Source organism: Terrapene carolina, unplaced genomic scaffold (genome assembly GCF_002925995.2).
Source record: "Terrapene carolina triunguis isolate 2854851 unplaced genomic scaffold, T_m_triunguis-2.0 Scaffold21, whole genome shotgun sequence".
Taxonomy (NCBI): Eukaryota; Metazoa; Chordata; order Testudines; family Emydidae; genus Terrapene; species Terrapene triunguis.
In genome coordinates, this window is record NW_020664372.1 from 31,771,398 (window position 1) to 31,787,778 (window position 16,381).

Here is a 16,381-nt window from a genome sequence, read left to right on the forward strand (position 1 = left end):
TCAATGGAACTCTAAATAAGTAGGCCCAGATCATCCGATGCAGTGGGGTTGCATTGCTCAGCACTCCCAGCAATTTTTGTTTCCAAAACTGGTCTATCCAATCCTAGGAGGATCGCCTGAGTGCTTTTTTTTTTTTTGGGGGGGGGGGGGGGGGGAGGGGGGGGCCGGCGTGAGGCGCAGTCTGGGACTTTCCAAACCCTGCTGATCCACAGCCGCTGTATTTAATTCCCTGGAACATTGGTAACTGACATAACTTAAAGCAGCCGTTAGTATTAGGGGAGCTTGAAGTCCATCTTTGCAGCCTTCCCTAACTGTGCCTTGCATTTTTTGGCCACAGCTCTGGCCAAAGATCTGGGCTGCAGTGTTTAAGGTCAAATTTTCCTTTTAAACTAAATATAAAGTGTATTGTTGTTGTTATGGTTTAAGTAATGACTCATTCATATTTCTTAATGGGATTTGCTATTTTTATCTCTTGTTACTGCAGCATGTTGAATAATTCAGATTTACATTTCTGTATTTGACTATGGTACTTTGGCGTTGTAATCAGTGCTTCTGAAGGTGGTTTTTAATGTTGTGCAAGGTGATTTTCTCTGAAGTCTGTTACTCTTTAGGATGATTCAGTTCCTTTGTAATTTTATGTGAACTTTTCATTCTTCTTTCCAATGAATTTGAATGAAGTCAGATTTACTTCTTAATCACAATTCTTTCTAAACACAGATGCTTCCATGCCATCAGATTAATGTGTGTTTTATTTTAGGCATTGGTCTGTTGTTGTTGTAAACAAAGCTCCTTATGTGCGTGTCCATCTGTTGGATAAACATCTTCATCAATTTTTACAGTTTGTGGTAATAGCAACACATTTGTTACAAAAATTACCATTAGCAAGAACAACAAATTCATTGCAAGTGTCCATTTACAATCATGTTTGTCATGCCACACCTTTGGCTCAATACCATTGGAGTTTGGGCATTTTAGGGTTAACCTGTGGCTTCCCTTTGCAAAATTCAGTTTTCTCTTTCCTCCTTGTCCTGCAGGATCAAACCCTGATTTCTTTTGCTTAACAGAATTCACTGGCTGATGGGGTGGGCTCTCTGTGCTAGCAGCTATTAGCAAGTCCTTCCTCTCTCTTCTTCATCAATTGGCATCTTTCAATAACTATAAGACCTTGCTACCATCCCCTCAGGCTCCAGAGGCAGGGAGGAAGAGAACCCTGCTGATCTGTGTCAATGAATGCTGTTTTCATGGCATTGTTTCTCTCAACCCCAAGGAATTTGAATATCGAACACTAGGAGGAGTAAATGTCCTGCTTTATTTTATACTTTTTCACAACCCACTGTTGCCATAACTCTGTCCTTGTACCCCCTTAGTATTATACAAGTCACATTCATTTATGCTCTCACCAAATTACCAATGTCTAATTTATGCTTTGTCACCTTTCATTATTGTCTTTTGGTTATAAGGTGTCCTGCCTTTTTGCAGCTAGGCTGTAACTGTGCCATGTACAATTAATGAACTGGTTCAGTGACCTATGCACCAATGACATAGTATTGCCAGAAAAGAGGCATCTTTGTAGTCTCACATCCTTAAGTCCTCTATTCCTATGAAATTCCTAACACTGTATTAAACAGCCTGTCCTAAGTTCTGTCTTGAGGGCCCATGTAACTGTTCTTAAAAAAGGATACTCAAACTGCCTTCCCTATTTTCGCTTGCAACTGTACATTGAAATAGATTTGGCAATGCTTGGATTAAACTAAACTGGGTTGTGAAATGAAACATATTTTCCTTACTATTGTTTGGTGCTAGATGTTAAAACTAGCTACCATAGTATAATCGGTTATTGAAATATGATATTTGTTGCCCTCTGCACCTGCTGCCTACTTTATAAAGAGAGGCTTTTTATCTAGCACAACAATTAATGGAAGAAAAACAAAACTAAATGTTAACAATGCTATTTGGGTAACAGGCACATTTAAATTTTGCAGTTATATCTGCAATTCTAGTATTTTTCTTTAAATTAAGTGAATTTTCTGCTCAGAACATTGAAAGGCTGATGGCACAGTGCTGGCACTAGGAAGATGATATTCAGGCTGCACAGTTCTGACAGTGCTCCTTAATCCTGGCCTCTTTTTTAAATGGAACTTTCCACAAAACAAACAGCAATCATAAATCGATCTTGAATTTTAAAATCAGCAACCCTAGAAATAAAAAACCTTTAGCTATCAATAATAATCTCTTAGCAATAAATAAGGTAAAGTGGTTCGTCATCTAAGTAACATCATCCTATTTTGTCAGAGCTAGCAAACTAATGCAGAAAAACTACTGTGCAATGGAAGAGACAACAAAGTAAATTGCAATTCATAATGATAAATTTAGGGTGTAAAATATTTCAAAGCATGTGCATAAATTCCACTGAAGACAAAATGTGATAAAAGTTGATCCCTAAATCTTAAGATACATAATTATGATATTTATTAGCATATTTGTCTGCATTTATGCATATATTTACTTTCTGTGTTTGGATCTGATTTGTTGTTACTTTTTTATGCATACTTTAGGTGTAAAAGGTGCTAAAGGGATTCCAGGTGAACCAGGTCTCGATGCATTCCAAGGGCGAAAAGGTTCACAAGGTGATCCAGGTCGTGAAGGATTACCAGGTCCTCGAGGTATCGTGAAGTCACTAGCCATTCTTTGAGTACTTTTGATCTGTTTGCTGTAGTCATGGGAACCTCAACATGCTATTCCAGGTGTAAATATTAATTTGTCTTCCCTTCAGCATTCAGACAATAATATAACATCAACCTAAGATATCTTGTGAAGCCAAAAGTTTCTATCATTGGAAAATGCGGTTTGTACTTACTTATGAAAGAATATCAATTTTCCTGTTTTCCAAGTTTCTCCTAGTGCAGAGGTATAAAGGTAATAGTAAAATATCATAACACTAATTTTAAACAATGATACTTCAATAATGAGATATTTTCATACTCCAGGTGGAGCATATTCATACTTACACTTCTGAAACAAAATGCATAAGTGAGGAAAAGACACCTATGAATGCATCCATTTAACTCTTAGTAGCAGAAACACGAATTACATTGTACACACCAAGACAAGAACATATATATCTCTAAGGTTCACAGCCCAGTAGCTGAATATGCACCCCGCCCACAGGTCGCTGAATACATCCCCATTTGGAAGTACAGTGTTTACAAGTGTATAGAACCTACAACACCTTTTACGTGTATTGTATTGAGTATGCATCAAACACCTGGTTTTGTATTTATTAAATATAGTTTTATTTAGTTATTTTGGTTTCTTTGGGAATGTTGGTATGAGGGGCTTTTGGCAAGTCTTTGTGGTTGATAGTTAATATAGTTTTAAAACTAAACTACTGCATAATGCATCCTTTGGTGAGGGTGTAGCTCAGAACAAATCCTGCCCCTACCTCTGAAGGTGAGAAGGGGCTCTGGCAGTGAAAACAACTCAGTTCCACTGCCCGAGGAACAAGATTTGTGGGAGTGGCAGCCGTGGGGGTGCAAAACTCCTGTGTTGCTAGGAATCCAATTCTGCAGGGCTTTCCTCCATGGCACACACAGGGTGAAAGGGCAAGACAGGAGGGTCAAGTGGGGTGATGTGGATCCTCTTGTCCTCCTCACTAAGGTCCATGAAAGCTACTGGAATTTCCTCATTGAAGATCTTCTTTTGGCCTGTAACCTAGAGGGGAGTATTCTTATCCTGCTGCTGAGACAGACCATGCTCAGCCAAGATAATCAGGCAGGAGAAAGTGGGGACTGGAGTTTCCCCATAATACTCCACAAAAGTCATTTGCACCATTTTAGTCAAGCATTCACTCGAAAAAAAGACATAATGACAGGTTTTCACGTCTATGTGGTTTTAAAAATTTAAATCCTAATGTCATTCTCACTTATGCTCCTAAATCATGTATGTGCAGTTGAAAATCCCACCCATATTGCTTAGCAAACCAGATTTTTTGTTTACAATAACTGTTATTTCCTCATGGTAATAAGATGATGCGGGGTAAAATTTTCAAAAGTGCCCAAGTGACATAGCTTTCAGTGGGACTTAAGCTCCTAAAGGCTAGCTAGATTCACAAAGGGGACTTAAGCATTGCAATGCCAAACTCCTAGGCAGAGCCGGCTCTACTGTTCTTGCCACCCCAAGCAGCACGCCGAATTGCCGCCGTGGATGATGGGGGCAGTCCGTGTGCCGTTAGGGCGGCACGCGCGTTTCCGCGGCGGCGGCAATTCGGTGGCAGCTTCTGTCTTCAGGCGGAAGATAGAAGCCGCCGAATTGCCGCTGCGGGCAGCTGAACATAGAAGCTGCCGCCAAATTGCCGCTGCGGAAACGCGCGTGCCGCCCTAACGGCACACGGACTGCCCCTGCCATCCGCAGCGGCAATTCGGCGCGCTGCTTGTGGCGGCAAAAACACACGGACTGCCACCCCTTGCAGATTGCCTCCCCAAGCACCTGCTTGGAATGCTGGTGCCTGGAGCCGGCCCTGCTCCTAGGTGCCCTGCCACCCAGTGGAATTCACAGCCCTGAGTTAGGCACTCAGGCGCCCCATGAATTCTGTGGGGAGAGTTAGGTGCCTAAGAAAGGGTTTCACAGAAGCCCCAAGCTGAGCTGGGAGTTGCCTAAGCTAGACAATGCAGAGGAAAGGGGTGCGACTTAGGCCCACATCCACAAAAGTACTGGTCAGCCTTTTCTCAGGAGAAGAACAGAGAGGGAGACATCCCCTCACCCTCTTATAGCCGATGGCCCAGTTATTAGGGCACTCAGCTGGGATCAGTTTTCAAACCCCCACTATGCCTGATTTAGAGCAGGGACTTGAACGCAGATCTCCCACAATCACACTGCTAGGTGGTATTTTGGGTAGCTCTTTCTCAGGCTAGGTCTACACTGGGGGGGGGGGGAATCGATTTAAGATACGCATCCGACGTATCCGATCCGACTTACCCCGCTGTGAGGACGGCGGCAAATCGACCGCCGCGGCTCCCCCGTTGACGGCGCTTACTCCTACCTGGGCTGGTGGAGTACGCGCGTCGATTCGGGGATCGATTGTCGCGTCCCGGTGAGACGCGATAATTCGATCCCCAAGAGATCGATTTCTACCCGCCGATCCAGGCGGGTAGTGAAGACAAGCCCTAAGTCTCTCCTGCTGGAGCTGCTACACTTTGTACAGATAATCAAATATTAATTGGGCCAGAGCAAGAAAGAAAAACTAAAAAAATAACTCTATAGCCCATTGGTCATGGCACTCCACGGGGCTGTGTGAGACCCAGGCTCAAGTCCGTGCTCCAGTCAGGCAGAATAGGGATCAAATGTGGGTCCCTCCACCTCCCAGAGAAGTGCCCTAGCCACTGGGCTATTGGACATTCTGGATGATGTGATTGTAAACCAGCCCAAAATATTTCACACCTGATCACCCTAGCTCTATTTTGGGTGGGCTTAGGCCTGCTCTAAGCATGCATACTGGATCAGGCCCTGCAGGCAAGCTAGGCAGGGAATGCCTCACTTGAGAATCTGGCTAGGACTTAGGCATGAGCAAAGTTGTAAGAAGCCCGTTAGATGTAAGGCAGCATCAGGATACAGGTGGCTTTTTGCCTGCCCATGAGTGGAAACTTAAGAACCCGTAGGGATTTAGGCACCTACATGGTTAGGCAGCAGCTGAGGAGTGGTTTTGTGAATGTCAGTGGTGCCTAAATGCTGGATTTAGTTACCTAAAGAGGCAGATAGGTGCCTAAGTTCCTTTGTGAATCTAGCCCCTAGGTCAATGAAGTGCTTTTATAAATGTACCCACTGTTCATATTTGACAGTTTATATACTCTACAAAGTCAATAATACAGGCTTTCCTGCATTAGCATTCAGCAAAATGTCTGTGGGATTAAACAAATTAAAATTATTTGATACAATATTTGACATTATTATGGTGCATCTGACACTTTGAATATCTAATACAATGTTTTGGTCGTGGTTAGCCACATGGTGATCGTCATTTTGCCTCTAGGTTTTACTGGACCCCGGGGAGATGGAGGCCCATCAGGTCTACCAGGGCTACCGGGGAATCCAGGCAGTGCAGGAAAACCAGGTGCCCCAGGGCCTATAGGACCAAAAGGAATTGCAGGTGAAGTTTTAGGAGCAGCACCAGGCACCCCAGGGGATTTTGGACCATCTGGATTCCCAGGATTGAAAGGCCTACAAGGAGATCATGGAGTACCAGGAATTAGAGGTAAATGTTGTTTTAAATAAAGTAATGTTTCAGCAAAAGGAAAGGCATGAATGCAGCCAGATTTCAGCAAAGCTTTAATCGGAAGGGCTCTGTTTGTATGCAGAAGAGCTGCTGATCAGGTTAGCAGTACATCCAACTAATTATTTTATCCCACAATCCTAAACTAGCTCCCATACCTTCCCTAGGTACCAAAAGACACAAGTGTCCCCTACCTAGCTGCCAAAACCTCTAGCTTCCCCCAGCAGCTTCTACAATGCCGCACACTGAAAACCCAGGACACAGTAAAATCAACTAAATTGTGATATCAAAAGGCCAGATTCTGCCAGTCTTAATGAAGTAGAGAGGGTACAATATTTCACAAGTTGTTCCACTGATGTTAATGGGCTGACTTGCAAAGTATGGTACCACTCAACAGGAATAAGGGTGATAAAGTCTGGCCCGTAATAAATAACAGAAGGGATACGGCACTGATTCCATCATTCACTTTTCCTGTTTAATTCAATTAAAATATCTGTGTGACATTCCCCAGGGTACAATCTGGACTGTTGTGTCCCCTCAATTCTCCAATATGGGATGCCTTTTACACTGCTTTGATGTGAGAACAGCCACTCCTGGTCATGCTCACACAGAGCCTCTAGCATGCAAAATCACTCCCAGCTGAATTACATGAATGCTCTGGCCAGCCACTCATGAATTACATAGAGGACGACACCAGCAAATTCCCAGTCCCAGGCCTTCCCCAGAAATGTGCATCTTGTACTGCCCAGATCGCTCCTTCTGGACAATAGAAGCTCATAGAAAGTCCATCATTTCATCAACGGAAAATGACAGACCCTGTCATTTCAAGTGGAGATGACACTTCAATCTAAACACACTGGTCTGGATAAAACAAGTTCATTAACTACAGAAAGTAGATTTTAAGTGATTACAAGTAATGAGGCATAAAAGTCAGAATTGGGTTACAAAGAAAATAAAAAGATAATACACAAACTAATACCTAATTTTACAAACTAAGTGAACTTAAAAGCATAAAGGGTTTTCCCACCATAATCTTACAGCAGTCAGACTGGATCTTTCAGCCAGGACTGGACCCCTCCCCAAGTTCACTGATGTTTCCTTTGTCTTTCAAACGTTGTTGCTGCTGTGAGTGGAGCGAGAGGTGATTCGGTGACCTCTGTTTCTCATTCTTATACCCTCCTCCCCTCTTGGAGGATTATCTCAGCTGGGTTTCAGGTAACAGCCAGTCTGTTTACAAGGAAACCCCCAGCTGTGTCTTTGCCAATATATAAAGTTCTCACCCCTACCCTTCTTCCTGCCAAAGAATGGCTGCTTAGCCAGGTGATAGTTCATGATGGTCCATTTGATTATGCTGATACCTGGCTGTGGTGTCAATGTGTCTTTTGTCTCTGAAGAACTTGGATCATGTTACAGCAATGTTATACAACAGAATCTTACAACTTTATACTATGTTGATACACATATTTTACCAGAACAATAATGTTCAGCAGATTATCCATTTTCAAATGATACCTCAAAAGGCATAGTTTATACAAAATTTATCATGGTCTTGTAAAAGTGGTGAACATGGGGTACAGTCTGTCACACTCTGGGTTTGAATTTACCTGACGCTCTGACAGCATTTCCAGTCTGCAGCCACAGAGTGCCACATAATCAGGGGTTGCTGATGCTGAATTTGAGTTAATTTTAACACACAGTACATACGCCTTAATAATGAGATATTGAGCTTTTTACTTCTATGTCACCAGTTCAAATTTGTCTTAGTTTAGTAGTGAACACAAGTCTTCACTCTTTCATGGCTTTTCAGAGTCCTGTGGGAGAAAGAGTTGACAGTCTAAGCTCCCAGGTCTCCACATCACAGCAGAACCCCTTGCTGGTAAACTCAGCAGAAAGCACAGAACAGAATATGGAATTGGTGCTACCCACTTATCCCTCAGTGTCCAGCCACTTCAAATCAAGTTTAAGGCATGCTAGTTTGGCAGTTCGAAATGTATTGCTGCTAATCATTCAGTGGATACATATTTTATTTATTTATTTTATTTGTTTGTTTGTTTGTTTGTTTGTTTATGAATCCAGCTTTCACTGCTGTCAATTTGTTTGTGTTTTTTGTTTTTTATTTTATAGAGCTCAAAAATCATGCTGAGCTTTTTACAGAAAACAAACAAAAAAGACATGGGCCCTGCTCCTCAGAGGCAGTTAGCTTCTTAGCTTCTATTGATTTCAATGGAAGTTAGAAGATTAAATATCTTTGAAGATCTGGGCCATGGTTCCCTCACAAAGAGCTAACACCTTAAATTTTGTGACAAGCTTTTCAAAGGCACAAATGCGAGTTAGGCACCCAACTCCCACTGACTTTCAGTAGCAGTTGGGCACTTCATGAGTGTCTGGGAAAGCATTCATGTAACTTTGCTGGGAGTGACTTTACATGTTAATGGCTGTGTGTGAGCCGAGCCTGGAGAGGCTGCTTTTCACAAGCAAAGCCATGTAAAGGGCACCTTGGACTGGAGAGTTAAAGGGACACAGCGGTGGATGTCAGTGCTCCTCTGATGGCTTTTAATTATTTAACTATTTAAAATCATTTAAATTGTTAATGCTTCAGAGAAGAAATCTAGCTCTTATTTATCTCGCAAATAAAACTCTCACTTTTGGGCCTGAATTTCCTCTCAGTAATACCAATGTAAAGCAAGAGTAACTCCATTTAAGTTTATTGAGTTACATGGATGTGTAACCAGAGTAAGTAAGAGAAAAGCAGGCACTGGAAACAGGCCCATTGTGTCGAAGTATGGTTTGTATCTCGTAACAATGACCACAGCATAAACCAAGGACCCATTGTCAGACTGACTTTGTCCACTTCTGAAAATACATAAATGTTATTTTAGAAATTATACTGAGCGTTGTTTCTGTGCTTCAGTCAGTTATTTCAGGTATAGGAATACAGGGAATGGCAGAATCATAGAAATGGAAAAAACCTACTAGATCATATTCCTGCCAATGCAGCACTGTTCCGAAGTTGAAGTAGCTAGTCAATTTTCAGTGTAAATTACTAAAAAAAAAATAATCAATTTTTTAATTTGATTTTTCCAAAGTCATCTTTTCTGATGGAAAATAATTAGCTCTGAAATGTGAGTACTGTACTATGTAAGGTATATGCACATTGATTAATAAAAATGTTGTCTAATAAACCTATACTCTAAATGATATCGGAACCCTAGAATTAATTACTTTAGTATGATATTTTAGGAGCTGGTGGTACTCCAGGTTTCTCAGGACCCAAAGGACAGCAAGGACCCCCAGGTCCTCTTGGTTTGCCTGGCCTGCCAGGACGGCCAGGATTGCATGGATTCCCAGGGCTTCCAGGACAGCAAGGACCTCTCGGCAGAACTGGCTCACCAGGATTTGTTGGTGAGGAATTTTTCCTGTAAACTTCTCTATCTTGCACAGACGTGATTTTTCTCATGTTAACTTATAACTGTATGCCTATGAGGGTTATGCTTTTTCACTGAGGAAGGATGGGTCTTGTGGTTAAGTCACTAGACTAGCACTTAGATGATCAGCGTTCAATTACTGGCTCTGACACAGACTCTGTGTGTGTGACATTTACAAGTCACATAATCTCTCTGTGTTTCAATTCCCCACCAGCAAAACGGGGACAAATAATACTTCCCTTTCCCACAGATGGGTTATGGGGCCAGACAAGGCTGCTGTTTTCTCTTTGCCATTCTTCAGTGCTGCCTGTCTTTCTGGTAACAGAGGTTGCTAGAGAAAGCAGAGCTGCTGGAATGGGAAATGCACAATGGAAATAGTGTTTAATCCTTAGAAGACCAAAGAGAAGGCAAAGAAGGGGAAACTTGGGTACAGAGTCAGGCTGGATTAGAAGTCTGTCCATGAAGCAGTGTTTGGAGATGTTTGTATGTTGAGATGGCCCCATCTCTTCTGCAATATCAGGCTTTCATTTTTACTAAGAAAAAAGTTTTAATTTTAAGTAGTTGCTCTTTGTTCATAGCTAAATTTGCCGATCTGCACTGAGCAAACAGAATTCTTTCACCTTTCCTCACAACTTGTAAAAATGACATTCAAGTCCAAAAACTTACATCTAATCTTCCTATTCCCATTGATTGTTACAGGTTCACTTGGTGCCAGAGGAGATCAAGGTGACCAAGGTTTTCCTGGTCCAGTGGGCATGAAAGGTCTGGCTGGTGACAAAGGTGAACTCGGTAACAAAGGAGTACAAGGAACACCTGGGGTGCCTGGTCTCCCGGGATTAGACGGAATGCCTGGTTTTCCAGGGTTAAAAGGTAAGATCTTAAAATTATAGATACATTAAGAAAGATACAATAGCTTAGAGTGTGTCTCTGTTAAACAATTTCTCTGCAAGTGTAATTCTGCTTTAGTCAATAGAGTTATGCCCACAGAGAATTTGGTTCAATATATTTCAGAAACACCATAACTATTCTCCTCAGGCAGTACTTGGCAGTTAAAACTTGAGGGTTGAGAAAGCCTATGAGATAAAGCTCTGTGTGAGAGGGACAATACCTGTTTTTTGTTTTTTTCCTTTTGAAAAATAGGTACTATTTACGATTCATTCCTTCTAAAATCCTTTTCTTCACCCCCAGTCCAGTTTATTTCAATGGAATTAAAAGGATTCTCTCTATTTTTTTCTCCCCACAATCCCTATTTCAAAGCTTTCACGTGTTGGCAGGTATGCACCTAGCAAGCAATGCCATCCATAGAAGTGGTCCCATTGAGACAATGTTCAGGTTTACCAGAGCACTTCATTTCACATAGAAAAGTTGGAGCTCTCGCTAGCCAATCAAGAGTTCATTGTATGCCAACAATAGGTATTTTTTATTAGAAAAAGCTAGTCAAAACAGAATTCCTTCCGTTGTGGAGTAGGGTGAAGCAAAACACAAGTTGTTCTCCTAAAAGTTTGGCAACAACTTTTTGTCACAGTGTGCATTGGGGAGGTCAAACTCAGCATAGGACTCTCTTTCTGGCATTACTTTGGACTTCAAATCAACTTTCATTCAACAAGATCACTAACCTGAAGAGACAGATTGTGCCTGATGCTAGTATGGGCATGAAGGGCAGAGTAGGCTATACGAAGCCTCCCTAGTTACTTTACAGCATCCTACACAAGAGCCAGGCACAATAGCAGTCCCATTCTTCAGAGGAACACCAGAACTGCTCCCAGGAGTGCAAATATCCCAAAGGGGAAAGAAAGGAGGCAAGGTGTCTGTGCTGGCCAGAAAGACAGTGGGAATCAGGCTACATCATCCAAATAGATGGTAAAGCAGATGAACACCACCTGCACACCAGGGACCTGGGGGAGGGAGGCACATCCCTTCATGGAGCTCCCTCTGTGGGCACTGCAGTACTACACCATTTCCAGTGACTGCCAGTGCCTTCATGACACAACTTGGCCCAAAATCCTTTAATTTAACTGCATATTCAAGGGATATTTTTTTCCTGTAACCACATCAATGAATACAAAGACTATTCAGGCTACTTCCTTCTTAGCGCAAATATCTTGCTTTTGACATACCTCATCTGGTACCAATTGTCTAACCACAATGTCTCTGGGTTCTAACATGATTTAAAATAGCTTATTGTAATAAGCTACACACCATACTGTTCCTTCTGAAGCTGAGCTTCAGTTATCCATCAGCTGGATCCCTAGCTGAGGGGTGTTCTCTCTGCTGTACAGATTCAGAGCTAGGTCGTCATACTATGTACACTAGCTGATGAGATACCTGTCACATTTAAATTAATGTTATTCAAGTTCTTGGCTTCTTAAACCTCTGACAACTCTCTGAATGTTACTTTTTTAGGCTTTGGAATCTAAGTTTACACATATTTAAGGGAGCAATTTAGGCTTTTAGGCCTAAATTTGAACATGTGACAACAACGCCAGTGAAAACAGGCACAAAGATACTTTGCTACTGAAGAAATTGGCATAGGAAAGCTTCGCAAAAGACATGGGTTTTAAGCAGGGATTTGAAAAAAAGATTGGGAGGGTAGTGGATATACAGAGACCAGCGGGCTGCTGTAAGCATAGAGGGTGTCCCCAGAGTAGGAGCAGGCAAAAAAAAAAAGGAGAATTTAAAAGAGAGGAAATGACAAGTGTGTGGAATTAGTGGGACTAAGGCAGAAATGGGAACAGAGAGTAAGGGTCTGACCCAATGCGTAGTGAAGGCAATGGAAGTATCCATCAACTTCAATGGGTGTTGGCTTAGACAACACAGGTGGAGTTGTGCAAAGCTTTGATGGTGACAATGAGTAGATTGAATTTGATGCAGGAGGAGAGGGGAAGACACTGGAGGAATTTTGGAGGGAGAACTGTGTGCTTAGAATAGCCGGAGAGGAAAATGACCTTAGCAGTGTTGTTTTGGGTACACCAAAGGAAGAAAGGTAAGATAGAGGGCGGTTAGCTGTGAGCAGGTTCCATTTGTTAAGGGAAGAGATGACCAAGACATGGAGAGGGTTTTAGTGGTAGGAATGGAGAAAAAGGACAGATTTTTAAAGGTTTGATAGAGAAGAGAACAACAAAATTTAGCAAGAATATGGATGTGAAGGCTGAAGGAAAGAACATTAAAGCTGTGAGGCAGGGTAAGGGTTTTATTAGTAGAGATAAGGAATGGGGGTATGTCTTTATCTTACAGCTACTCATTATGGAAAATAGATGAAGTTGGTTTTGGTTTGGCTTAAAATTTCTCTTTCCTGTTTCTCTAAAGGTGCTAAAGGTTCACATGGTATTGGAGGTTTCAAAGGTATGTTAGGCCAGAAAGGAAAACCAGGACTGAAAGGACTCAAAGGTGAAGTCGGCTTTTTTGGCAATCTGGGTTCTAAAGGTCTGCAGGGGGAACCAGGCCATAAAGGTATTTACATCTACATTTTCTAATATTACTGAATGTTTGTGTCTTACATGTGTGAGAGCGTGCCAGGATGTAAATGCTAAAACAATACATTTCTGACATAGTGAATTTAACTCAGGAATTCTATCATTACTACAAAGGAGGTCCTGGAAAAGCCCAGCCTTCCTGCACTTAAATTTAGTCCAGGACTTCTTGTATCATGAATGAATGGCAGTTAACATAGTTCCATTCCTACTACTGTGGTTAGCTAGGTGTCCTCATGGTTATTATAAAGTATAAACACTGTTTTTTCAAAGCTTCAAACTGAACTGTATTAATTCAGTCTGAAATATATATAAAGAAAATCTCCTGGCTTCTTGTTTGTCTAATTCTGACAGGCAGTGGCTTATTATGTTGTTATACCAAATATTAGTACTTCCTGAGAAGCAATGCATCCCAGTGCATGTTTGGTATAAATACCCTTCATGTCATGTGCTATTGTTTCTTACATAAACCCATTATGAATTGATGGCCTGCAATATCAGAAGTGAGAAGAGGGAGTTTCAAGCTGTTTTTAAGATATAGCTGTGTTAAACTGGTGACGTTCTAATTTTTCTTAGTGTTGCCTGTTGATCCCTAATCTTGGAAGGTCTATAGTTTTGGATAATATAGAATCTATCTGCTAAACATGCTTATAGAAATAATAATGGAAGTTATTGCAGCTGTAACAGCAAGTAGAAGAACCAAAATATATGTATTAAAATAGGCGTGGCCATAGGTCTTAAGCATTAAGTGTTAAGGGCTTAGAATGAGGCCTACTAGAAGTTGGGAGCAGGTTTAAAATAGCATGAGTATTATGTGCTGGACCAAAGGTTATGGAATGACATGAGCTGGACCTAAGATTATAAAACTTAGCAGTAAATATCTTGTGATAGTTTAGCAATGAATTTGGTGATAAACAGGTAAACCACAAATCTTGGGGATTTCTGCAAAAAGAGTTAACCACATTGACACATCAAAATTATTGGGAAAGGAACTGATGCAAATGGTTGGGCTACCTGTTGGACATGTAATTGTGGTCAACCAGAACACCACATATGGACAACCAGAACCTTAAAATTGGTCTCCCAGAATACCAAATATGAATAGGGGGCTGAGACTTGACTTGATCTGATATGGTCCTGCACATATGTGAGTGAAGCAGGAAAGGGGGTATAAAAGATGTTGTTAACCAACCTGTTTTTGGCACATGGGAACAACAGCATAGTACAACCTAGGAGGAAGCCTGGCTTAGTGCCTTCCTTTTGGAGTGATCTCCACTTACTTTTTCTTTAGTCTTTGTTTCTAATGGTCTCCATAAGGTTATAAGTATACACAATAAGATTATAAGTATGAACAATGCAGGAAACCACTTTACTGTACTTATTCTTATTTATATTGATTTTTTCCTATGATTTCAATTATGTTTGTCTGTATTAATGAAGGTTCATAAAGTTTCTGGGTGTGTATCACCAATTTCTTCTTCTTAATTAACTCCAAATAGTCACCTGAATAAAGAATCTGTTATTTGTGACAGGTGCACTTTGCACCTTAGATTAATCCCAGACTACAGTAAAAGCTGTCCCTGCTTCCTCCGCCCACAGGCGCCGCCCCCGCAGCTCCCATTGGCCACAGTTCCCAGCCAATGGGAGCTGCGGAGCCAGCGCTCAGGGCAGGGCAGGGTGGGGAAAATGCGCAGAGCCACCTGCCGTGCCTCCAACTAGGAGGCAGCAGGGACAGGTCACCGCTTGCAGGGAGCCACCTGAGGTGAGCACCCCCTGGATCTGCCATCCCGAAACCCCTCCCATGCCCCAACCCCCAGCCCCCCACCCCACACCTCCCTTTTAGTTAACCGGAATTTTTCACTTACCGGCACCCCACCATTTCCCCAACATGCCAGATAAAAAAGCTTTTACTGTATATTGGCCTAAATGGCCAAAGGAAAAAATTGCTCTCAGGATAACACATTCTAGATCAAAGAATACAACTAACATACAGTGCTTCTCTCTGAGTAACCAACAGTAAGTGGTGTCTCTTGAGTTATCCCTCTCTCCAGTCAGGAACAGTCAGCCACACCATATGACATGCTGCAAGCAGGGCCGGCGCAACCCATTAGGTGACCTAGGCGGTCGCCTAGGGCACTAACATTCTGGGGGCGGCGGCCGGATCTTTGGCCGCCCCGGTCGTCGGCAGTATTTCGGGGGCGGGACCTTCCGCCGCCTAGGGCAGCAAAAAAGCTGGCGGCGCTCCTGGCTGCAAATGACATTTCCCTGTGAACCAGGCTCAGACTATGAATAGGAGGCTGATAAGGGTCTCACATATAGAGACTGAGCAAAAGTGCTTGTAAAATCTTCTAGAGACAGTGCAGATGTAATGCAATATCTAATCAATCCTGATTTCTGTGGTTTGAGGCCCTAAATTTGATTTAAATGGGGGGGGAACCTCTAAGCCCCACAATGTAGGTAGACAAGTAGTTGAGATGCTGCCAAAGCAGTGATGAAAGGTGCTTTAGACTGAACAAGCATCAATCAATCAAAAAGCATAACTAACTTAGGGTTACCATTCGTTCGGATTCTGCCGGACATGTCCGGCTTTTTTGAGTTAAAAATAGCGTCCGGGGGGAATCTGTAAATGTCCGGATTCCCCCCCCATGCAGAGCGCGCGTGGCTGACAGGGCAGCCGGCCGGATCGTGCCACTCGCACGGGGCTCTGGCAGCCAGAGCCCCTCCTCCGCTTCCCCCTCCTCTCCCCTGCAGCTTGAGCCCACTCCCCTCCTCTCTCTCCCTCCCTCCCCCCCCTCCCTGCATTCACAGATCGCTGGCCGGCCATTCGTCTCGGGCCTCCAGCAGTCTGGAGCTCCTCCCCCTGCTCCCCCCTCCCCTGCTGCCGAGCGCGCTGCTCTGCAGCACCATGTTCTGAGCGGCATGGTAAGGGGGCCAGGGGGTCGGAGAAGGGGCAGGGAGGTTCTGGAGGGGGCAGTCAAGAGACGGGGAGCAGGGTTGGATGGGTCGGGAGTTCAGGGGGGGCTGTCTGGGGGTTGGGGGTGTAAGGTTTTGGGCAGTCAGGGTACAGGTAGGGGGTAGGCTCCTGGGGGGCAGTTAGGGTGGGGGGTCTTAGGAGGGGGCAGTTAGGGGACAAGGAACCAGGGAGGCTTAGGTAGGGGGTGGGGTTCTGGAGGACAGTTAGGAGCAGGGGTCCCAGGAGGGGGCAGTCAGGGGACAAGGAG

The 16,381-nt window shown here is 43.0% G+C and overlaps 1 protein-coding gene across 1 annotated transcript in view; it reads left to right on the forward strand.

The window, feature by feature from the left end:
- Window positions 1-16,381, forward strand: part of COL4A2 (collagen type IV alpha 2 chain) — a 217,647-nt gene that overhangs the window by 169,670 nt on the left and 31,596 nt on the right. Inside the window, exons 27-31 of the mRNA XM_029910483.1 lie at window positions 2,556-2,663; window positions 6,026-6,247; window positions 9,506-9,667; window positions 10,390-10,560; window positions 12,997-13,140. Coding sequence (XP_029766343.1) covers window positions 2,556-2,663; window positions 6,026-6,247; window positions 9,506-9,667; window positions 10,390-10,560; window positions 12,997-13,140 — 807 coding nt within the window. The remainder of the gene's footprint in view (window positions 1-2,555; window positions 2,664-6,025; window positions 6,248-9,505; window positions 9,668-10,389; window positions 10,561-12,996; window positions 13,141-16,381) is intronic.